Genomic DNA, 26,107 nt, shown 5'->3' with positions numbered 1-26,107 from the left:
GGTAAGCTGTCTTCCTGATCTTGAATGAATCACTTGATTTGTCTTTATATATTTACAAATTTAGGTATCTGTAAAGTGAATAATAATTGATTATGCTGTTAAGGTCTTTTAAAGACTATAATAGAATAGTATTTTTTGGTGGATATTACCTTTTCTGATCTCTTTGTTATAATGAAAGCCCCTTTTTGTCTAGAAATGTGTGTATTTAACATAGCCATGGCTCCAAAATTTTAAAATCTTTCTTTCCAAAATGTACTTGTCCCTATAGTTAAACAGAAATGAACTTCCATAAGCTTTGGTTACAAATGAAGAGCTAAAAGGTTTCAAATACTCTTCTTGGGTACTGCTTTTTGTGTAAGAGAAGCAAGAAGTGGTCCTGTACTTGTCTTGTAATCTATCAGGGGTCTTAGTCATGCTCAGATTTTTGTGACACACTTATGGAAGTCTTGTTGGGCTACTATTAGCATTGGTACCATAGCTACTACAATATTGTAATTGTCAGTTTTTAAAGATTATATGGTAAGTGGTGATGAAAGAATAAATAAGAGCAATCATAAAGGTATAGAAAATTACAGCAAAAAACCTCCTCAATGTATTTAAGTTTCATCATTCAATTGGTGTGACTCATTATTTCAGACTGGCAGTTTCCTTCATAGTGCACTTTATGGAAACATATTAGGAGCTGTTAAATTTAAATGGTCCCGTTCTTTTGGCTGTAAACATGCTTTTGTATTTGATGCAGAATTCTAACTATCAGTTATTGACAGTCAGTTGTTCACTCACATTAAACAAATATTTAGAATCTGTGATCACTCTCTTTTCTTGGTGTCTAGTCTTTCTACTCTTTTATCTTGTAACTGTTCATCTTGAGTTTTAACACTATCGCATCAAAATGTATTTCATCAGAAGCAGTCTAACTCTGCATTTGTTTTTCAGTCTGAATACTAAACATATGTATAAGATATTTGTGTCTGTTTAACTCACCTCATTTATCCAGTAATCTGAGTTTTGCCTGTTGCTCACTAGAAATCTCATATCCTTACACAGTGTTACACCTGTTAGGTCATGAGACTCCTTGAAGCTTCCCATAACATTGGGGAAAATAACATTGCTTCTTTTCTGCCATTCTTACTTGTTTAAAAAAAATTCTTTCTCTCTGTGTTTAGAATATCTTCCTTATCCAGGATCTGAACTTTTTAAGTAAAGGTAGAAATGTAATTTCTTTTTCCTTTTCTCCATTTGATTGTTGATTAGAACTATACTGACCAAATGTCTTATTGTTATCAGGAGTAAAATTAAGTCTACCTACACATCCCTATTTTAAGGTGTTTATGGAAGTGCCCAGGTGGGCACAGCATGGGTAACATTTTTTGAAGGTGGAAATGCTATGTATCCATTTTAGAATTTAGCAGTTGGATTTACTAAGGTAATCTGTTCATAATTCTCCAAAATGTAATAGTTTTTACTTAAACATTTCAGCTTTCTTTTAATATGTAACTCATCATCTGTATACTTATATTCCTAGTGCACTTTGACCTTTGCCCTTCATTTTTTTTTATTAGTTTTGAGTTTTGTAAAATTGATAAAATTGAAATTTGCTCTCATTTGGTGCGTAAATGTGCACGGATATTTAAAGAACCAGCCTTTCCTACAACAGTGTTAATATTGGCAATGAAAAAAGTGTTATTTTATTGGAATTATTAATTTTAAAAGTATATACTAGAAAGGAAGTAAGGGTGCTGGTGCTTGTTTTTTATTTACTAATCTCATAAGTTATTGGAAATGTGATTGCTATCTTGAGCTGAAACTTTTTTTTTTTGGCACACGGGCTTAGTTGCTCCGTGGCATGTGGGATCTTCCTGGAGCTGGGATCAAACCTGTGACCTCTGCATTGTCAGGCAGATTCTTAACCACTGCGCCACCTAGGAAGCCCCTAGCTGAAACTTTTTAACTTTCTGTTTGATAGTAGAGGTCCAAGGATTATAGAATAAGATTAGTTAGATTTGAATAGTGTTTTGTAGAAATGTGATCACTTTGCTTGCATAATGATTTTATTCACTGTCATTTTGAATTTTTTTATTTTACCTTCACAACAGTGCTGTGAAGCCACAAAGGGTATGTGTTACTTAAATGTACATTTATGGGGAAAATAGAATATAAATATATAAGCATGTGTATATATATGTTTTTGTAACATGAAAACTTTCTATTTTGTGTAATATATATAAAATGTTAAGTCTGACAGATTGCTATATATCAGGAGTTGGCAACTCAAGGATCATGTGCTGCCCTGGCACAGGAGATAATTTTGAATGTCAAAGTCAGGTTACTACTGACTACGGGAAAAAAAAAGTGACGTAGATAAAGGTTATCTCTGCTGCCCTCTCACCACTTCTCTTATCCTTTCTGTTCTAACTCCCAGATCTTTTCTTTCTTACTTGTAGCTGCTAAAGTGTTTGCCAATAAAATTTAAGGTGACATCCTTCTTGTGTTCTCATTTTTTATCTTGAAAAGATTCTTAAGGTACTTACTGAGAAGATTAGCAGTGAAAATTGATTCCCATTTTTAGATGTTGGTGCTTGGGGTTATAGGGAATGGGGAAAGCTGTTGCATCACTTCCCCTAGTTATTCCTTATTGATCATGTGGAACAAACAGTTGCTGAGGATACTGACAGTGCTTCTGCAGGCTGGGAGTCAAGCTGCAACTTAGAGGTCCCTTGCCGCCCTTTCCCTGTTACCATTGAGAGCAAATAAATGTAGATTTGATGCAAAATTCTGAGTATAATTGGAACATTGAAAATAGGAGACAAATTGTTTTATAAAAATAAGCAGAAAGGGGAAAACTTACTTGTACTATGTATATGCTGTTTGTTGTAATAGTCACCTGTGTTTGCAGTCACTTTTTAAAATAAAGTTTTTGACTTTAAGCTTTCCAAAATAGGAATGACTTCATTAATGACATCAGTGTTTGAAAAAAAAATGTTTAAAAATTTTTGTTTTCTCTTTGTCTAACTAGATGTGATGCTGACCCTTCAGCCTTAGCCAACTATGTTGTAGCACTGGTCAAGAAGGACAAACCTGAGAAAGAATTGAAAGCCTTTTGTGCCGATCAACTTGACGTATTTTTACAAAAAGGTAATTATTATAGGCCTTCAACCAGGTATTTAAATAAAGGTTTTAAATTTAAAACTTCCTGATAAAATCTTGAAGATAAAGCTTGAAAGGAAAGAAATTGGTCAGGTTCCTTTAAATACTTGAATATACCTATTCATGCTTAATTATTTATCATGTATTTTGGCAAAATTTTTTTTCCCTTTCCTGCTTTGCTTCTCTCCTATATTGAGGCAGCGGTAACTCAAATGCTTTTTAGGTGAATGAATCCTTTGCAGCTTGTGGTAGAGCCTAGTTGATTGTTGAGGGGTAACAGTTTAAGGATAATGAAGCTGCTTATTCTTACTGTTTATTAGGACAATGAAGGTATCTGTTTTTCTCCTTCTTGGCTGGGGCTTTTTGATATCCAAGAAGAAATGGGCATGATCCTCTTCTCTTTGTGTCTTTAACTTCCCATCTTCTTATCAAAGTGTTGTCCATAGTCTGTGGAGCTTTCTGGGGGCTTCCCTGATACTTCTCTGATCTCATCTCCTACCACTCCCCCTCATTTGTTCCATTCTAGCCACATTGACCACCTTGCTGTTTTTTCAGCATGGCAACATGTTCCCAACTGAGGGCTTTTGAACACTCTTTACCCTTGCTTGAAACATGGTTTCTTAGGGTTTCTGGTCTCTTCTCAAATGTCATCTTCTCAGAGTTGTTTCCCCTGAGCATCCTATATACAGTATAGTATACCCGGTGCCCCTAATTACTCTCTCCTCTTCCTAGCCTTGTTTTATTATTTATTTTTTCATGGCACTTGTTGCTCTCTGTCATGTTATATGTTTATTTGCCTGTTTATCCGTGTGTCTCTCTCCAAACCTCCCCTTTGTCTTTCCATTTGTTGAGATTTGAGACTTGGAACCCTCAGGCTTGGCACATAGAAGATACTCAGTAAATATTGTTGAATGGACAAATAGGAATGCAGATAATTCATACTTCCTAGCTATTGGTAATGAGATGATATCCTTTAATTCAAGTATCTACTGAGAAGGAAAAGATAGTAAATATGACTTCTCAATCTGAAACACAGGATTACATTTTGTGTGTGTGCATTTTTAAGGCTTTTTGTATAAAATAAATCTAATGCAGAATTCTTCCAGTACAAATGAGGATTTTTTTCTAAATGTATTAATTTATATTACGTAGTTGTAATTAAAGATAGTCATGATATATCTCTTATTTTTATTTATTTATTTATTTATTGGTTCCATTGGGTCTTCTTTGCTACGCACAGGCTTCCTCTGCTTGCAGAGAGCAGGAGATTACTCTTCATTGCGGTGCGCAGGCTTCTCATTGCAGTGGCTTCTCTTGTTGCGGAGCATGGGCTCTAGGCTCTCGGGCTTCAGTGGTTGTGGTGCGTGTGCTCATTAGTTGTGGCACATGGGCTTAGTTGCTCTGCGGCATGTGGGATCTTCCCGGACCAGGGCTCGAACCCGTGCCCCCTGCATTGGCAGATGGATTCTTAACCACTGCACCACCAGGCAAGCCCAGTGTCTTTTGAATTGTAAAAGTAATACATGTTTTAAAAAATGCTTTAGAAATACAGAAGCATATGAAGAAAGTTTTCTGATCATAAAGGCTCTTGAGTGGTCTGGTTAATTTGTCTTAAAGTTATGTGTAACAAGACCTCACAGTTTTATAATCATGGAAAATGCTTACTGCACAAATTAATAGCATAAAAAAGTTTAAGAAAAGATGCTTTTCTGAAGAAAAATTAATTTGACATTTTAGAAATAGTTATTTATGTAAAATGTGTAATAGTTGCAGTGTGAGCAGAGTCTGTTGTACTTTTAATATGCTCTTTAGCTGTTTCTGAGGGGTAGGACCAATGAAAGTGATTTAAATTTGGTTTGAATAACAGAAATATTTTGACATTCAATTTTTTAATAAATTCATCTCGTTCTCCCCATTTAGTCTGAAAAAGTTATAAAATAGAGCAGCTTTTAAGTAAAACAATATTTTCATGTCAATTCTCATGTCACAATTTATTTTTCAACTGATTTAAAAATGTATATATATTTTAAAATTTATCTTATCTATCCTTTTTTTTTTTTGGCTGTGTTGGGTCTTTGTTGCTGCGTGTGGGCTTTCTCTAGTTGTGGCAAGTGGGGGGCTAGTCTTTGTTGTGGTGCACAGGCTTCTCATTGTGGTGGCTTCTCTTGTTGAGGAGCATGGACTCTAGGTGCGCGGGCTTCAGTAGTTGTGGCTCACGGGCTTAGTTGCTCCGCTTCACGTGGGATCTTCCCTGGCCAGGGCTAGAACCTGTGTCCCCTGCAATGGATTCTTAACGACTGCGCCGCCAGGGAAGCCCCTAAAAATATTTTTAGTTAAACTTTTGAGTAGGCAGTGCATTTAATCTAACAATATAAAGGTATAACATGAAAAGTCTCTCTCACCTCATATGCTCCCTTCCTACCTCCAGTGCACAACTTTGTCATATTTGTGTCCTGTCAGTTTTTTTTAATGCAAATATAAATAGGTAAAATGTTTAATCTTATAACTTTGAGAGTTGATATTAGCAGTACTCATTCTTTTTATAGCTGCTATGTGTTCTGTCGTTTGGTTGTCATATGAGTTATTTAAATAGTCTCTTATTCATGGACTTTTGATTTGTGTCCAATCTTTTACGTACTCAAACAAGCAATCTTGCATAGAAATCTTTTCGTACATGTACAGGTATGTTCAAAGGGTTTTAAAAACCCAGAAGTGGGATTCTCCCCCATAAGGGTTAGACTCATTTTTTTTTTTAATTTAATTTATTTATTTATTATTTTTTTGGGGGGGTACACCAAGTTCAATCAACTGTTTTTATACACATATCCCGTATTCCCTCCCTTCCTTGACTCCACCCCCCTTGAGTCCCCCCCACCCTCCCCGCCCCAGTCCTCTAAGGCATCTTCCATCTTCGAGTTGGACTCCCTTTGTTATACAGCAACTTCCCACTGACTATCTGTTTTACAGTTGGTAGTATATATATGTCTGTGCTACTCTCTCGCTTCATCTCTAGACTCATTTTTAATTCCACCAGCAGTGTATGAGATGTCCCACTTTTCTCAGCTTTGCCAATAGAGTGTGTTGTCAAACTTTTGGTTTTTGTTTGTGCAACACTTACATATTATTTCTTCTTCTTAGAAACTTCAGGTTTTGTGGATAAACTATTTGAAAGTCTCTATACTAAGAACTACCTTCCACCTTTGGATCCAGTTAAGCCTGAGCCAAAACCACCAGTCCAAGAAAAAGAAGAAATTAAAGAAGAGGTAATGCAGTGTTTTCTTTTGCTTGTGGGAGGCTTGTTATATCTTATTACCAATATCATTCTTAGTTGGTAGTTGACGTCTTTAGAAGTTATTCTTTCTTGATTGAAGTTTCTGGGTGTTGGGCATGGTGTGGGTTCTTTATCAGGGCTTCTTAGTTCCTTGGACTTGAGGAGTTGGAAGAATTTCAGATAGCTTGTTTAGTGTTATAAGAAGTATTTTAGTGATATTGAGGAGTTCAGGGAAATCTTTTTCAGTGATTTTTAAGAAAAGAAAACTTGGTTAAAAATACGCTTGACTGAAAGTAAAGTATTAATGAAAACCTCAAGAGAAATCATTACATCATTTTCATGTAAAGAGAGAAACCGTTTCTTCTTTTTTAATTATAGTTTTTTTTTTTTAAGTTAATGGAATTATAAACATCACTGTCAACAGAGGAAAGAAAAGGAAATGTTTTTACAATGTTGAAGTATAAAACATGATTTAGATGGTAGTCTAATTATTTGAACCAAGGAGGAAATTTTACAGAGTTCATTTGTAATTCTTTTTATATATAGACACTATAGTGTTTAGTATCACATGATGAAAGTATAGGCTCTAAAATTAGGCTGTGTGAATTAAAATAGTAGCTTTAAAATAAGGTGCTTCTTTGTTTCATTTTCACATCAGCAAAATGATCATTCTAGTATTTATTTCATTGAGGATTAAATGAGATTTTATACACATACAGCCCCCCCACACCCTAGTCCAGTGCCTGGCACGTAAATGTTGGTTATTATATAGAAATGTTTCCCAACTTTTGTTTTTATTATAGTTATTTAATAAACTTTTTATTTGGGAATAGTTTTAAACTTAAAGAAAAATTATAAGAATAGTACCCCAAACACCTATTTATCATCTACCTAGATTCACCTATTGAAGATTTGCCCTATTTGCTCTCTGTATATATCCTCACCCAGAACTATTTTTTTCTGAATCATTTGGGGGTAACTCAGATACACTGTCACCCTTGACCCCTCAGTACTCTGTATTTCATAAGAATAAGGATATTCTCTTAGATAGCTTTAGTACCCTTATCAGTTTCAGTAAAATGAACATCAATAAAACACTTTAATCTACTGTCTGTTTTCCAGTTTTGTCAAACCAACAGTGTCCCATTTTTATAGCATTTTTTTCTCTCCACTGCAGGATTCATTCTGAAGATCACATATTGCATTTAGTTGTCATTTCTGGTACATTTTTATCCTCATTTTTCCTCTTTTTTTTTTTTTTTGTCTGCGCTGCACATGTGGGATCTTAGTTCCTGGACCAGGGATTGAACCCATGCCCCCTGCAGTGAAGCACAGAGTCTTATTCACTGGATCACCAGGGAAGTCCCTCTGATGCACTTTTAAGTGCTAGCCTGATTGATCCAACATTAAAGGAAAACAAAATGTAGCTATATTCAATTAAGATCACTTGAACTTAATATCACTTTCTTGTTTTTGGGTCATGCCTTCTAGTTGTCTCATAAAGCCTTTTTAAAATAGAAGGGGCATGCAACTAGAGATTGTCATACTAAGTGAAATAAGTCAGAAAGAGAAAGACAAGTACCATATGATATCACTTACATGTGGAATCTCAGATATGGCATAAATGAACCGATCTGTGAAACAGCAACAGAATCATGGACATAGAGAACAGACTGATGGTTGCAAAGTGGGAGGGGGCTGGGGAGGAGTGGAGTGGGAGGTTGGGGTTAGCAGATGTAAGCTTGTATATCTAGAATGGATAAATAACAAGGTCCTACTCTATAGCACAGGGAACTATATTCAATATCCTATGATAAACCATAATGGAAAAGAATCTAAAAACAAAACAGTGTATATATGTGTAACTGAATCACTTTGCTCTACAGTAGTAATTAACACAACATTGTAAATCAACTATACATCAATTAAGAAAGGGGGGGACTCCCAGTATGTTTCTTCAAGTAATGGAAATGGGAAGAAACTTTTCTTCCATTCTTGATAGTATATAATTTTTGGTTTAAGGTACAAGTTAGGGAATTCCTGGCTGTCCAGTGGTTAGGACTCTGCGCTTTCACTGCTGAGGGCGCATGTTCAGTCCCTGCTCAGAGAACTAAAAAAAAGGTACAGGTTAAATCTTTTTATAATAAGTTAACATTTTTGCAGTACATGTCCTTTTTTATAGTCATTGAAGGTCAGTGGATTGGAAGTATGTGTTTGAAAGACAGCCTCATTTGAATATGAGGAAGATTGCTTTATCTTGAGTTTTGAAAGAACAGTTTTTAAAAACCAAATTGTTGCACTATTTCATTTTATATCTTTGTAGTAAATCCTAATTTTGAAAATTATGAAAAATGATTGCAGCTTCTATGTATACCCCAAATCATGCTGTCTGGCATTTTTCCCATTTTCTAAGCTTTTATACATAACTTAATTGTCTTTACTGACAAATAATAGCTTGTAGAATAGTGTGTAAATATAATAATTTATGGTAATTGTTAGATAACATTGAAGGGAGGGGGTTTGAGGTAGCACTGCCTTTGGCTAATTGTCTCTTTTTCTGGTCTGTGCTCAGTTGATGCAGTTTCTCTGAGCAAATCAGTACGGAGGAGCAAATCTGAGGACTAGGTGTTTTAACTTTCTTTCTTAGTTTCCAGGTACCCTGTACTATCAGTTTTACAGTAAAACTATTGATCACACAGGGAACTAGGTGAGAGAATTTGAATCATTGGCACAACTCATCCTGTTTTTGAAAAAACACTTGGTGTATATGTGCCACGATTTATGAAGCACAATGTATTCTACCTGCATTTGGCAAATTACTTCTGAATTTGCTGTGGTTATAATTAGCTGTCATTAAACCTTTTACCCTGTCTGTCTGAGTTCATGAACATGCAAAAGAATAATCCATGAAAATAATGGATCTTTGATATTATAATTCCTTATTCACACCATATCACAATCATCTGAAATGTTAGAAAGCAGTTTCTCTTAGACCCAATGCATGGGTTTATGACTGGAAATGTGAGGGCCTCTGGGCATAGTTTTTCCCCCTTTGGTTTTTTTGAAAGTATCTTTATTTCATTTAATTAAAAAACCAAAACAAAACCCTGTTTTAGAGACTTTTCAATATACATCAAAAGGGAACAGAATTGTGTAATGAATTCCTATACGTTCATCACCCAACTCCAGTAACTCATCAATCCATGGCCAATCCTGCCTCATCCACATACCTATTTAGTACACTTTTATATTTAAAATGGTCCAGTGGAATGGAGGCTCTCAGACTTGTGTAGCCCTGATAGACCAAGATAATAAATAAGACTTCTTAAGTATGTGTGTAATGATCAGACTTCTAAAAGAAGATGTGAGGTAGAAAAATTTAATTCTGGTGGACAACGTAGAAGAAAAACTTTTAAAATTAGAATGCCTGCTCATAATCTGATTCTATAAAGAAATCTACTTTTCATATTCTTAGAATAGTAGGCTCAACGTAGGTAAGAGGTTTTGGAGCATGAAGTCTTTATGTATAGTTCATATTAGTGCGAGAAAAATATAAGATGGTTTTGTGCCATATAAACTGATTTCAGAGTAAAAGTTTTACATAATTATAGAAAAACATATCCTTACCACAGGAAGTTAAATTGTATTTAAAATAGAAAAGAATACAGATTATTTTTGTTTAACTTATATATAAAAAGTTTTTATTATGAAAATGCTTGAAAGAAGCCAAAATATAATGAGCCCCTATGAAGCCCTCATTTTAACTTCAATAATTATAGATCCATGGGTAGTCTTTTTTCTGTACTTAAACCACTTTGTATCTTCTTAAACTATTTTGAAACAAATTCCTGACATCATATCATTTCATCTGTAAATACTTAGTAGGTATAGTTAAAAGGTTATATTTTAAAGCCCCCAAGTATTCTTATCATATATAAAAATAACAACTCCTTAGTATTATCAGATACCCAGTTAGTGTTTAAATTTCTTATTATTCATAAATGTCCATTTTTTTCCCCATTTGTTTGAATCAAGATCTAAATAATCAAGTTGGTTGAAATGTCTTTTTTTTTTTAATTCCCTCTTCCTTATTCCCTCTCACTTCCCTCTCCCCAGGGTTACTCTTGTTTCTAATACTATGTACTCCTGTTTTTTTCATTTTACTTAACAAGAATCATATAGACTTTTTTTTATCTGTGCAAATCAAGCATTTTATGTCGTTATATCGCAAGGGAGCATTCATTTATTTTCCACTTAAATACCATACTTGAGATGTAAAATCATGTTTGACAGTGTACCGCAGAATGCTAAATAAGACTTCACCCATATTGCTTTGGATTTCTTGATTTCTTTTATGTTTTCCATCACCCATCAGAACAATTAGTTTAGCTTCCTTAACCTAAACTTGATACTTCCTGGATGTAAAAGTCATACAGTCTTTTGTCTAGCTTCTGTAGCTCATTATTATGTGAGATTCATCCATATTGTGCAGGCCCTTTGACTTTTTTTAAACAGCTTATTGAGATATAATTCACCAACTTTACAATTCACCTATTTAAAATGTACAAATGCGATGATGATTTTTACTGTAATTTAGAGTTGTGCAGCCATCTCCACAATCCATTTTAGAACATTTTCATCATCCAAAAAAAGAAACCCCATACTCATTAAAGTCATCACCTTCCAAGTGCTTCCCTTCCCAGCCACAGCCCGAGGCAACCACTAATCTACTTTCAGTCCCTGTGGATTTGCTTATTCTGGATATTTCATATAAATGGAATTATACAATGTGTAGTCTTTTGTGACTGGCTTCTTCCACTTAGCATAATGCTTTCAAGGTTCCTCCAGGTTGTAGCGTGTATCAGTACTTTATTTTTTTTATGGATGAATAGTACTCTGTATTATGAATATATCACATTTTCTTTATCCAGTCATCAGTTGATAGATATTTGGATTAATAGGCAAATGGTTAATACTTTTTTGCCTATCATAAATAATGCTGCTGTGAACATTCATGCACAGGTTTTTGTTTGGTTTTGTGTTTTTGTTTCTCTTGGCTCCTTTAACTTTTTAAGAATAGTTTTCCCATTAGAAAAATAATTAGAAAGTAGTTTAGAAAATTAGTTTCCTAAAATAAGAAAAATTCAAACAGTGAATTAATACACGTCCATCAAAAAAACCTTAGAAAATATAGAAAAGCAAAAAGAAGGAAAAAGTTCTCCAAGTTGATATCTTTTAAGTCTCTTTATATCTTTAAATGCCCTTCATACTTACCTATACATCTCCCTTCTTCTTTTCCTCACCCACCTTTTTCCCCTAAAATTTCATTTTTTTGAAGAAACAGTCTTATGAAGTTTTGACTCTCTGGATTTTGCTGATTGCATCCTCTGTATTTCCTATAAATTGGTAGAGAGAAAGATTTTAAATATAGTTTCATAATTGTAAAGTGTTTTTGTCAGCACCATATGGTTGCCATATTGTGGCTGCCATTTTATGTTGCCTGAGTTTTACTGAATTGTTATCTTCTGTTCCATTCGTTCACTTCCTGATTCGTGTATTTTTAAGTGAGCTTCTCCATTAGTTGGGCATTTGTTTACCTCTTTCAAATGTCTTTATTTCATTTCCCTCTGGTAAAGGCCATATATTTGTTTTGAGATGAACTTCTGTTTAAAAACTATAATAGAATCACTAGTTCTCTATTTCTGGTCAGTCTTGACCATTAAGCTTTAAAAGGAGCCTTAACATTTCCAATAATTCCAGCACCATTTTTCCATAATTCACGTGAAATACTTAGTTTTATAACAGTGGTTAACTTTACCATTTGTTCCCAAAACCTTTTCTATGAAATAAATCTAAAGTTTTCCTCAAGTGAATTATGTGTGTGAATACACACACAAGCCATTTTACTATATGATACTTAGAAATAGAGATTTGCTATTTTTACTGTTTCAGTTTAAAAAATGAATCGCTGTTTTCCTCCTACACTGCTGTTCTCTACCTTAAGTTGACATTTAAAAATTAACATATTACTGTTATAGTAATTTCAACATCTTTTTTACTTCTTCCTGTTGACCAACTTTGGGGGATGTGATTTGACTTTAGTATTTCAGTATATTTGTGCCCTTTCTTGTGCCAGAAAGATTATCAGGTGGATGTGTTTTATAATTTATAGAAGGACTGTTCTTGTTTCTAATGAATATTTTCATGTAGGTATTTCAGGAGCCAGCAGAGGAAGAACGAGATGGCAGAAAAAAGAAATATCCTAGTCCCCAGAAGACTCGTTCAGAATCTAGTGAACGAAGGTTTGTGTTTATCTTTAATTAGGAAGACATTGATAACTCACTTTTCCGTTACCTTACAAGGGCATTAAAGGGATTTTTGACATATGCTCTACTCCTCTCTCTGCGCTGACTAAAGAAAGAAAATGTATTTCCTTTCCTTCCGTCTGTTTTTTGTCTTTGTCATACTTTCTTTTCCTTTTATAAACAATCATCATTATGTGCCTTCCCCAAGAGCTCAGGGGTGGGAGCAGTCTCCTTAGAGAATATTAATGAAATGTTCCATTTGGTTAGGGGTGCTCAGTATTAAAATTGCCCATAGCATTTTAGATTATAAGTAATGCAATTTGTATGTTGAATCATCAAGCCTACCATCAAAAAATTAGTCTTTGTTTAGGAAAACTTTGCTTTGAGCCTTTTGTCTTTTCTAGTTTTAAATATGTTTTTCTCCTTAACCCTCCCTATACTTTGGATTCATCTCTTTTTTTCATTTCTCCCCACCCAGTATACTTGAAGGGAATGTTTTTTTCTTTGTAAATAATGGATTAGAGGAATTATGTGGTAGTTTTACGGCTTTCTGGGAAAGCATAGAAGTTACGAATTTTGATGAATCGAGGATATTTCATACTTCTAATTTTTTTCAGGCTTGGTTTCTATAGTGTGCATATGGCTTTCATATCTGTATATTATAGGACACGTGAGAAGAAAAGAGAAGATGGCAAGTGGAGAGACTATGACCGCTACTATGAGCGGAATGAATTGTACCGTGAGAAGTATGACTGGAGAAGAGGCAGGAGTAAGAGCCGGAGTAAGAGCCGAGGCCTGAGTCGAAGTCGGAGTCGGAGCCGGGGGCGCAGCAAAGACCGGGATCCAAATAGGAATGTTGGTGAGTCCATGAAGCTTCCCCCCAAAACTCCATGGTTGCTTATCTTTCTGTATCACAAGGGTGCCAGAACGTCCCTTAATGGTAAATGTACCTTTAATATGTCTGACCAATGTAAAATCTGGAATTGTTTCAAAAAACTTGATTTTTTTTTTTACAAAGACAAGGCTCTGTTCTCAGGATGGAGTTAAAGGAGTTTGACTGAAAAGAAGCTATTCATAAGCACACCATAACCATGTCTAGACTTAAGTCCTTTTGTATAATTGAAACAAACGTCGGTTTAATCAACAAAGCTATTACTGGAGGAAGAGAGTTGCCTGCTCCCCTGCCCATACCCCCACCCCCTGACTGAAAATAATTGATTTACTTTAAAGTTGCCTAGAGTATTTAAAATTAAAAAAGAAAAAAATTTAAGTAGATTACTGGGATCCCAACCACTGTTTTCCTGGGATATCAGTTTGGAAATCGGTTCTTAGATAGAATTCTTATTAAGTATCAGTAGAGGAGCCAGTCTTTCTTCATTATGTATTAATGTCAATGTTATAAAAGATGATTTTGTACAAGGTACTGGTCAAGATATGTCACATTATTGATGTTCCTGGTTTTAGGATATATTAATTTTGAAATATGGACAGCTCAGAACTTTACTTCAGTATTCTCATCTTCCCTTTTCTGTGAGAAAATGAACATAGTTTAAGAATATAGATGTCTCATCTTATTTGTTTCTTGTTTTTATTTTGTCTCTGAAGCAGAACATAGGGAACGATCAAAGTTTAAGAGTGAAAGGAATGACTTGGAGAGTTCCTATGTGCCTGTGTCTGCACCACCTCCGAACTCTTCTGAGCAGTACTCCTCTGGGGCACAGTCTATTCCCAGCACTGTTACTGTGATTGCACCTGCGCACCACTCTGAAAACACAACGGAGAGTTGGTCTAATTACTATAATAATCATAGCTCTTCCAATTCTTTTGGTCGAAACCCACCACCAAAGAGGCGATGCAGAGATTATGATGGTAAAAATTTTCCTTTATATTGTACCCAGAAGTACTAGTAAAGCAAATGTTGCTAGTAGTGCATACCTTTTCATTACAGTCTGGATATTATTAAAAGGGATGAATAAGGAGGCGAATCTCTTTCGGCATATGCTTCTTTACTTGTTGGATGTAATAGTTTGGCTTTTGTTAACAGAATGTTCAAATTTTACCCTTTGGTTTGTTTTTCATTGTTCTTGTTACTTCACACGCTATAAGTATAGGACAAAATTCGGTAGACACCAGGAATTGTAATTTTTTTGTGTTGTTTGGCCCTGGGAATTTGTTAAGCATGTATAACCTACTTACAATTTTAACTTGCTACTTTGCATTTGAATGAATGAATCAGTGTGTATTTGTGCATTTGTTTTAATTTTTTATTATGGAAATATTTAAATATTTATAAAAGTTGACAAGATAATATAATTAACCCTCATGTATCCATGATCTCACATCAACAATTATCAACTCGTGGGCATTCTTGTTTTCGTGTATACTTCCACTACTTCTCCCTGGCCTGTATTATTTGAAGCAAATGACAGATGTCGTAACATTTTTTCTTTAAATATAGAATGTATATATTTTTAGATTTTATTTATTTTTAAGTAGGGAATAGAATCACATGATTCAAGCATTAACTCACTCTCACCCTGGTCTCCCAGCCACAAAGATCTCCTTCCCAAGGCCAATTTAATGCTGTCAATTTCTTGTGTGTCTTTCCAGACATAGCCTATGCATGTACATATAAACAAAAATATATGTTCTCCACCACTTTCTTTTTTACGTAAATGCTAGTATAATGTATACTGTTCATACTTCATTCATGCTATGCATAAAGTTTTTTTCACTTAGCAGTATTTCCTGGCAATCATCCTATGTTAATATATAAAGAGCTTCCTCAGTATTTTTTTACACTTCTTAGTAGTCTGTATGTACAAAAATGTATTTAAACCTATTTCTTATTGGTGGTGCTTTTGGGGTGTTTCAAATACTTTGCTGTTACAAATAATGCTGTAGCAAATAACCTGGTACGTAATGCTTGGTTGTGTAATTTAAAGTTTCAACTTCTGGATATAGCAAGAATGGTTGCTTTAGAATAATACCATGGAAGTAGATAGTTGAAAGTAGATCATCTAATTCAAGTTCCTTATCCTCCCCACCTTTGTTAAATTGTTATTTAAAATATCTGAATTTTTATTACGAAAACTCAATAGCAGATTGGGTTAAACTGCTGGTGGTTGGTAACCTGTTTTTGACACGGTTATTTGCTGTCTCATCAAAGCGTAGTCTCACAGTGTAGAAAGTAGAGGGTACATCTACCCTTACCTCAGGGATATGCAATGGTTAACAGAGTAACACTAAGAAGGCTTTAGATTCCTTGGAGAAAAAAACACTTCATAAATCAGATTGCTGGATGTTTCAGGGACTTGTTTATTTTCTGAACTCTGGGTAAATCATAATAAGATTTGTCTTTCATTCTTACAGAAAGAGGATTTTGTGTACTTGGTGACCTTTGTCAGTTTGATCATGGAAATGATCCCCTGGTTGTTGATGAAGTTGCTCTGCCAAGCATGATTCCTTTTCCTCCACCTCCTCCTGGGCTTCCTCCTCCACCACCTCCTGGAATGTTAATGCCTCCAATGCCAGGCCCTGGTCCAGGCCCTGGTCCAGGCCCTGGTCCAGGCCCTGGTCCAGGCCCTGGTCCTGGCCACAGTTTGAGACTTCCTGTTCCCCAAGGACATGGCCAGCCCCCACCTTCTGTTGTGCTTCCCATACCAAGTAAGTGTATATTGAATATTTCCTTAGTGAAGAATTATATTTAGAAGAATCCATCCCTTTTACCTAACTTGACATTAGATTTTAAGTTTTTGAAAAATAAATTATTAATAGAATTTGGAATATATTCCCATAACTAAGATGTTGTTCTTCCCTTTTTTCCATCCAGTGTTGCATTGCATTATTTGTAGTACTTCCAAGTATAAATTTTATCACTAGTGGCCTATTCTATATTGATCTGGAGTCAAAGTCTTGCTAGTTGATAGTATCTCTTAAGAAAGCCAGTGTTTAGAAGAGGTCAGAAAAAAAAAGAATATGCTAGTAGCTTAGTGAAATTTCCAAGAAAATCTCTTTGAGAATATTGAAATAACCTTTAAAACATTTTATATTGGAAATTTTTTTTCTTCCAGTTTTATTGCTATATAATTGACATACAGCTCTGTGTAAGTTTAAGGTATATAGCATAATGATTTGACTTGCATACATCATGAAATGATTATCAGCAGTAAGTTTAATGACCATCCATCATCTCATATGGGTACAAAATTAAAGAAATAGAAAAAAAAATTATTTTTCTTATGAGAACTCTTAAGATTCACTCTATTAACACTTTCATATATAACATACAGCAGTATTCATTATATTTATCATGTTGTGCATTGTATCTCTAGTACTTATTTATCTTATAATTGGAAGTTTGTATCTTTTGACTGCCTTCATCCAATTCCTCCTCCTCTCTGGAAATTTTTGAATATACACAGATGTAGAATAATACACCGGGTACTGTCGTCCAACTTCAATGGTTATCATTATTCAGCTGTTTTTGTCTCATTTATTCCTCCCTCTCCCCCTGCACAATTTTTTTTGCTTTTTTTTTTTGCTGAAGTAAATGTCAGATGTCATAGCATTTCACCAGTATGTACTTCAGTATGAATCTCTAATGATAAGGACTTAAAAAAAAAAAGAAAGATCAATGTGCTGTTACCACATCCTCCAAAATTAAGAGTAAGGAATGTTTAAAAATGATCGTTAAAAAACTTAGTTGCTGATTTAGCAGAAACAGAAATAAGACTGAATTTTTAAAATGTAACTGAAAAAATTCTGGGGCAGTCAGTTTACATGTGTATGAAGACATAAGAAAATATCTACCTGAAGACATTTAACGTTGTAAGAGTTGGCAAGTTATTTTTAAAAATGGTTGCCATTCAGTTTATTTAAGTGGTACTTTTTCAGTTTTCTTTTTTTTAAAGTTTTAAGTTTTAAAATTATAGACTCATAAGAAGTTGTGAAAATAATTTAACATGATTCCATGTACCCATCACATAGCTTTCCTGCAGTAACATTCTTTATAGAACACATTTCATTAAAATTGATAAAGGTTTAGAGACATTTAATGCATAGATTTGGTCAATAGCAATATGATTCTTTTAATTGTGTTTGTATTTAATATTGTCACATAAATGGTATAACTATGAAGCTCAAGTTGAGATTTTATATCCCAGATAAAAAGACATCTTTGGTGTATAGAAATCCTCACATTAAAAGATCTTACCTCATTTTGGGAACATATCTGTTTAAAAGTTAAATTAAGAATGTCCTTTTCCCCTCAACATTTTGCTATGAAAAATTTCAAGGAAAGAAATACCATTTAGGTTCTACAATGAACATTTTACTATATTTGTATTATCACATATCTTTCCATCTCTCCATTTTTAGTTTTGATGCATTTCCAGTATGTTATAGACATCAATACACTTAAACATGTTTTATCATTAACTTAAGAGTTCTATAGAACTTTATTATCATGCCAGAAAGTTTGTTCAGGTCCCTTGGCAACCATTTTCTGCTTCCACCCTCCAGATGCAACCAGTGCTGCTATTTTTCCACCCTAGATTAGTTTTGTCTATTACAGAACTAAAATGTTATTTAAATTAATTATGTACTCAGTGCTTAATTAAGCCTGTACATACAAAATTCCTTAATTCTGTTCTAAGCCAAAGTAGGTATTTTAAGTGTGAATATCCATATTAGTTCGTGGTGTAGTGAGTATTTTTTTTTTTTATAAATTTATTTATTATTTATCTTTTTTGCTATGCATGGGCTTTCTTTAGTTGTGGTGAGTGGGGGTTACTCTTCATTGTGGTGCGCGGGCTCCTCATTGCCGTGGCTTCTCTTGTTGCGGAGCACGGGCTCTAGGTGCGTGGGCTTCAGTAGTTGCAGCACATGGGCTCAATAGTTGTGGCTCACGGGCTCTAAAGCGCAGGCTCAATAGTTGTGGCTCACAGGCTTAGTTGCTCCGCGGCATGTGGGATCTTCCTGGAGCAGGGATCGAACCCGTGTCCCCTGCATTGGCAGGCGGATTCTCAACCACTGCGCCACCTAGGAAGCCCTGTAGTGAGTATTTTTATTAGCTAGGAAACAGTAATGCTCTTTCACTTTTTGTTGTCTATAGGACCACCTATAACACAGTCAAGCTTGATAAACAACCGTGACCAGCCTGGGACAAGCGCAGTGCCCAATCTTGCACCAGTGGGAGCAAGACTACCTCCTCCTTTACCCCAGAACCTCCTTTATACAGTGTCAGAACGTAAGTATATGTTTGATATAAAATTGCTAGGGTATAGAAAAGTCAGGTTATCTCAGAACAGTCTTACACTTAAAAAAAAAAACCAAACCAATTAATTTCTGTTTTTATGGACTGTGCTATATAAAATTTATATTTGTGTTTATAGGGCAGTTTACTGTGCGGTTATGATATATAACTGTGTTTTAATTTTGTGTGATAATGGGAGAGAAGGGCAAAGCCTTCTGTACTGGAAAAGTCTACTCTGCTGTAGAGTAGCAACATTCCTCCGCTAAAGAAATTTTATTTTGAACCTTCTGTTGAAAAATTGTTCCTCTGATTGAGTTTCCAAAACCTAAGGCTTGCCTCCTAAGAGATAAAAGTCAGATACATATACAGAAAGTTGGATAAAGTATCCCTAATTATTTAACTTGTAGTGCTGAAGTGAAGATAGCATCATTTAAACTGTAGTATTTAGTGGTTAGCCTATTTTGTAACATTTGTGTTTAACTGTAATAATGTTTCTCTTGAATCCGAATTCTCTTTTATTTAAGTGTTTTTGTTGTTGTTGTTTTTAGTTTACTAAGGCTTAAATTTTTCTTTCTCCAAAAACATAAAAATAAGGTAGGTAGTTGGTTGTTAAAAATGTCAGACTGTGAGATTTTCTTTACAGAGCTAGGTAACTTTATAGATAAATTCATCTTTTTTGTAACTGTGTTTATCATAAACATTTCATCATCTCTGTCATGACCTGGGGAAACAACTCAGAAAAGTAATTAAGCCCTGGTTCAAATTATGATTCCATCACTTATGTCGTTGTGACCTTAGGCAAGTTACTTAACCTCTTTGTATCCTAATTAATGATAATAACATTACTCACCTCATTAAGGTTGTTTTGGGGAAGAAATGGGTTCATACCTATAAAGCATCTAAAGTAGTATCTGGCACCGGGTAAGCTATACATAAGGAATAGTTATTATAATTTTGTAGTTATCATTGTCTCCATAAATTTCAGCCTCTCTGAAATCAAAGGTTATCTTCACTTAAGTCTACTACTTCCACAATCCCTGTCTTTCTTTGTTAATGGAAATAACACCCACCTAATCACCTAGACTTGAAACCCTGACATGACTGACTCATTGCTTTGCTTTTTTATATCTAGTTAATCGAAAAATTCTTCCTCTTTTTCTTTGAAACATCCCTTTCTCTCTGTTCCTGCTATGGCTTCTGCCCTCATCCACACTTGAATCACTTCACATTTTGGATTATTGCTGTAATCTTCTTGACTCTACTATGTTTCACCCCCATCTTCCTCCCATGTCACACCACATAATGCTGCTAAGCTAGCTTGCCTGAGATAACCAGCCGTAACAGTTCCTTATGAGAACTCTTCAGTGGCCACTATTTCCTCCTAAACCATAGATGCACACCTTTCTATGGCTTCTCACTCTTTGTATAATCTATTCCTCACTTCTTAGTAATTTTTTTTCAGTATTCCCCCATGTGCATTTTCTCTGGTCAGGCTAATTATATCCTGTCTGTGCCCCTGTCGTGACTCAACTTTCTTTTCCTGTCTTCATTCTTAGTAATGTACTCTCTCTCCTGTTTTGCAAGACCCAAACCTTCTAAGTATATGGGGAACATTATTGCCCTGTTCTGAACTCCTACAGTACCAAAAAGCATTTATTATGTAATGACATATAATTGTATGTAGGCCTACTATTTGATTTCTTCCATTTATGTAAATCTTATGTTCATCTGTGGTTCTTCAGAACAGAAACCATGTTAATCTGATAGTTAAGTAATTGTCCATCCTGTTTCACTTTTAGTATCTCATAGTCTTGTAATTACTAAAGTTTCTTATTAGAGTGCTTATTTGTTTTACTGCTTCTCATTTTTTTCAAGTATGAAAAATTTACAGACATATATAAAAATCAAGTATAATAAACTCCCATGTTCCCATCACCCAGCTTCAACATGTACCAATCTTGTTTCATCTATTCCCCCCTGAATCAGCTCTTAACATTACTTCTTAATACCTTTGGACTTGTAAATATGAAAAATGGATTATTTATCTGAGAGTCTTTTGCAGGGGACACATTTTCATATTGTTAAATTTAGCATCGTGACTAACGATAAAAATGCCATTTTGTTTTTAATTTATAAAAAAATCTGGCAATTACCGTTTATTTTAATGTTGTTAAATTTAACATTGTGACTCACTCTGTAAAAATTCCATTTTAATTTTTTTCCCCAACATGAGATTTTTATTTGCTACCTCAGATAAATTTTGGGGAAATATATATCAAATATTGTGGCCCAAAGTCCAGCTTTTTTTTTTTAAATTTTTATTGGAGTATAGTTGATTTACAATGTTGTGTTAGTTTCAAGTGTACAGCAAAGTGAATCAGTTATACATATACATATATCCACTTTTTTTTTAGATTCTTTTCCCATATAAGTCATGACAAAGTACCAGGTAGAGTTCCCTGGGTAGTAAGTCCTTATTAATGATCTATTCTATATACAGTAGTCTGTATATGGCAATCCCAATCTTCCAATTAACCCCCCCCCCCCCATTTTCCCCTTGGTAACCATAGGTTTGTTTTCTATATCTGTGAGTCTTTCTGTTTTGTAAATAAGTTCATTTGTACCATTTTTTTAGATTCTGCATATAAGTGATATCATTTATTTGTCTTTTTCTGTCTGACTTACTTCACTCAGTATGACAAAAATTCCATTTTGATTTTAATGAAAAATATCTGGCAGTTACCATTTATTTCAATGACTTGGCCTAATATTCATTAATTCAGCAAATACTTATTGAGTGCCTACTATGTGCCAACAAGCATTGTGCTACACATTAGGGAACCAGATGAAAAGAATGTCTGACTTCATGTTACTTGAAGATGATTTTTCTGTTATTTTTTAAAGCCAGACTATTTTTGGTATATCAGTAAAGACCTTTTAGGACAGAGGTTTCAAGCTTCTGTTTTTCAGAGGCTGATAACATTTCTAAGAAAATTTGGGGGACCAATACAGTTAGCAACTTCTTATTTTGCCATGCTAAGGACTGCATATGCAGACATCTAATATTTCAATTAAAAATACATTTTATATCAAATTAAATCAGAATAAAGGACAGTCCTTTTAAATTTGGCTTTATGAAATATTAGTTACATTTTTTTCTCATTTTTGTTTGAGACCAATAAAGGGCAATAGCTTCCTATTGGCATTTGTGAATTACTGCTTTAGAGGATAGTCTTATATGCTGTCATTGTTTATAAAGAGATTTAGTTGGTGAGCAACTGAACACTTTGAAACTTACAGAATATTCAATATTGGACAGTTTAAAACTCTACTATGCAAACTACTTTCTTCCTTTCTTAAAAGTTAAAATGTGATTCCAAAATACATAGAGAAATTTGAAAACCTAGAAGATAGATCCTAATAATCTAAACATTAAAAAATTTTTTTTGGTGAGTGTAGTTTATTTATAAATTTTTTATATCTTTCTATTCAGTTGATTTAAAAATAGCTTTTTTGTTTTTTTTATTTGCCTTTGAAACAGATAAGTTGAATTCTTCAAATTGTTCAGGTTTAGTTTTTAAGGATTATAATTTATAATTTCAAGAAAACTAGAACTTACTTCAAATGAAGGAAAAAGCTATATGTGTGTTTGCAATGTAATTGAGAACTTGAGCTATCCTTAAAGTTTTACAAGTTGGGGAAGTTTAAGTTATGGATTTTTTTTTGTCATTAAAACTATCATTAAAATTCACAGCATAGAAAATATGTGTAAGTGAAGAACAGCGTATCATATGGTATTTAGTTGTGAAAAGTACGTCAGTAAGAACCCAAATAAACATAGAAAAATGAAACCTGGATTTTTGGAGATAAGAATAGGAGTCTGCTCAATGCTAGGTACTGGGAATATACAGATGAATAAGAAATGATTTTTCTCCTAAGAAGCTAAAAATCTAATACTGGGAAAGAAATATGTTAAACTTACAAACCCACAAAAACCAGTCACAGTGTATTTTGCTGTTAAAACTAAATGAACAGAGTGCCTCAGAAGTACAGGTAACAAAGGATCTAATTTGGCCCAATATAAGACCTTCATCTAATCTGAAATTATCACTCATTTTTGAAGAGGACAATTGAATGTTAAAAAAAGAATTACCCCACTGTAAAACTGGGTAGAGTATATGGGGCTCCTGGTAATGCTATTTAAAACAATGTCAGAAATGGTTATAATTTAGAAAAAACTCTGAAATATAGTGTTTGTTGAGTTAAAATGTCACAAATACTCTGAAAAGGACTTAAATAATGAAGTGTAGTTGTAATTGTATGGAAAAACACCTATTAAAATCAGTTATTTCCTTTGAAGTACTTAACATTTTACCCAAATTTGAAGTCACCAATTCAGTGTATGGTTTTGGGGTTTGAGGTTTGGTGGGGGTTCTTTTTTTTTTTTTCTCGTTTTCACAGGATAGGACCATTTTAAAGCGTACTCCTTTTTCTGCCTTAAATTTGACCTGTTTCTTCTTCTTTGAAGAAGAGGTAGTAGAAATACTTTGTAACTGCTAAGGTTGTTATACTGGGTATTGAAAGAGTAATAGTAAAATGTAATATCCTAGATTTTAGAGACTGATTCTTAAGTTGAAAGCAGTTGTCAATGTTCAAGTGAATTTACCTAAATTACTTTTTATCTTTCGGAAAATACATTTCCTATTATTAGCTATGTAAAATTATTAAAACACTGTGTTCTTAAACTTGAGATATCCTCATTTAATTTTGTGGAATGCATAACATTTTTCTGTGCACAATCATGGATTTCGATGTCTAGAAAAGTCATTCTCCAGTAGAGTCATTGTATATCGTCTAGAGTTTCTCTCCCCTTGTGTGTTACTTGGATTTGTGTTGCATTAGTTGTCATATTGCCCATTTCAAATAATATCTAATGAATACAAAAAAAAGTATTTATCCAAAGAAATACTTAATTGTCATTAGGATACTTTTAGTAAATAGACTTTCGTCCCTTCTTTAAGTATTGAGTCCTACTATGTGCCAGGCACCGTTTAGGCCCTGGAACTTTAGAAGATGTGCCAGGGACCTTGGATTCTAATAGAGAAGACAAATGATAAATATGGCCAATAATTGGAAGGTATATAGCTTTTTATTTTTTTCTAATTAGGCTTTTAAGTTAAAATTCATCTTAGGATTTTTTTTTCCTTGTTAATACTCTTAAATACAAAATCAGGAGAATTACAGAGAATAGCTGAAATTTTAGTTTGAGTAAAGACTGTCTTCAACTCTCTTCAACTGACTAGAGTTAACATTAAGAATATGAAAATGTTGCTGTCAGGCATGTAAGATATATGGATGACTTAAGATAGGAGTATGAACTTAGGATGTTTGCAGTTTGGAATTATTCAGTCACTCTACACTGATCAAAACTAAATTGAATGAATCTGGGAACTATATTCAATATCTTGTAATAATCTATAATGGAAAAGAATCTAAAAAAGAATATATATACATCCACACATATATATGTTTAACTGAATCACTTTGCTGTACATCTGGAATTAGCACAACATTGTAGACCAGATATATTTCAATAACAAAACAAAAACCCCTAAATTTAATGAATCCAAATTGTGACTGGCTTATCTTCACCATTATTGTAACCAGTTTGATTTTTAAAAACTTTTTATTATGGAAAATTTCAAGTGTACACAAGAGGAGAGCAAATACTGTAGTAGTCTTCATTACTCATTTACTAGCTTCAACATTTATCAACATATGGTTAATCTTCATCTGTTTAACTCACTCCTGACCTGATTATTTTAGAACAAGTCCCAAACATAACATTTAATCTGTAAAAATTTCACTGTGTATCTCTAAAAGATAAGGGATAAACACACATGCACCCAATTACTATACTTTATCACAATCCCCAAATATTTATAACAGGTATTATTGTTAAATATCCAACCAGTGTTCATAATTCCCAGTTATATCATAGATGTTCCCTTATAGCTGGTTCATTTAAAGTTGGATTCAAACAAGGTTACACATCATATTTAGTTGATATGTTTCTTAAGTCTTTAAATCTGTAACAGTTTCTCCTACTTCTTTTTTCCCCCTTGACATTTATTTGTTGAAGGAACAGATCATTTGTCCTGGAGAATTTTTCCATAATCTGGACTTGGCACGTTGCATCCCCTGGTGTCATTTAACACATTCCTCTATCCCCTGTATTTCCTGTAAATTGGAGGTTTAGATCTGGAGACTTAATTAGGGTCACATGTGTTTTTGTTTTTTGTTTTTTTCCCCTTATTTTGAATGAATATTTTATTGATGGGGTTTTGTACTTCCTACTGCAGTATATCACGATGTACATAATATCAGGTTGTCTCTTTTCTGTGTTACAAATATTGATCACTGTGTGCAGGTGTTTTCATCCTGATCCATCCATTTAAAAAGTTGCTCCTGGTCATTTGTGATCCCTGCCTAGATCTCTTGTTTCATTTGGGGTTATAAAAGTGTGATAGTCTAATTCTGTGATTTCTGCTACATTTGTTGGCTGGCATTCTACAAAGTAAAACTTGGCAGTTAACCATTTGGTTAACCTGAAACGCTCTTTTTACAGGAAAGACAGGATAAATGCTTGTTTCCTTTGATTTATCAGTTTTAAGAAAATGGGTTTATTTCCTAATATCTTCCAAAGGGACCACTGTATTTTTTTTAAGTATCATTATGAATTCATGGATTTCTAATGTTTGGTATATTTCAGCCCATTACATCTCTTTTTAATGTTCACCTTGTCTTGTTTTTGATCATGGGGAGCCTCTCATGTTGGCTTCTGCAGATGGCTTTGTTTTGTTTTTGCTTCTGGAGGGACAAGTTATACCAAGGTGTACCAGGCTCATCTTACAAGTTTTCTAACCAGACCTAGAATCATCAGCCTTTTATTTAAGGAACTGTTTCTTTTTGAAATAGTATTTGGAGACCTGAGTAGATGTTGTTAAAGAAAATCAGGCCTCATTTGAATAAACAGCTGTCTTTCTGAAGTGTCTGAATGCATGTTCTTTATCATTTGTTTTAAAAAGACATTGTATGAACTAGCCTTTTAGTTTCTGATTTACTTTG

General features: G+C 34.0%; 1 protein-coding gene across 4 annotated transcripts in view; it reads left to right on the top strand.

The window, feature by feature from the left end:
• The window catches only part of RBM27 (RNA binding motif protein 27), a 66,789-nt gene that overhangs the window by 7,936 nt on the left and 32,746 nt on the right, over positions 1 to 26,107 (top strand). For 2 of the 4 annotated variants that reach the window (XM_057732004.1, XM_057731982.1), the window contains exons 2-8: positions 3,017 to 3,135; positions 6,286 to 6,410; positions 12,629 to 12,720; positions 13,389 to 13,582; positions 14,332 to 14,592; positions 16,096 to 16,389; positions 18,839 to 18,973. In XM_057732004.1, the coding sequence (XP_057587987.1) occupies positions 3,017 to 3,135; positions 6,286 to 6,410; positions 12,629 to 12,720; positions 13,389 to 13,582; positions 14,332 to 14,592; positions 16,096 to 16,389; positions 18,839 to 18,973 (1,220 nt within the window). Of the gene's footprint in view, positions 1 to 3,016; positions 3,136 to 6,285; positions 6,411 to 12,628; positions 12,721 to 13,388; positions 13,583 to 14,328; positions 14,593 to 16,095; positions 16,390 to 18,838; positions 18,974 to 26,107 lie in introns of all 4 variants that reach the window. The other 2 variants (XM_057731992.1, XM_057731973.1) reach the window with 1 other exon arrangement.

The sequence above is a fragment of the Hippopotamus amphibius genome, chromosome 1 (assembly GCF_030028045.1).
Source record: "Hippopotamus amphibius kiboko isolate mHipAmp2 chromosome 1, mHipAmp2.hap2, whole genome shotgun sequence".
Lineage (NCBI taxonomy): Eukaryota > Metazoa > Chordata > Mammalia > Artiodactyla > Hippopotamidae > Hippopotamus > Hippopotamus amphibius.
Note: the sequence above shows the minus strand (reverse complement) of the source record. Positions and strands in the feature narration are given on the sequence as shown.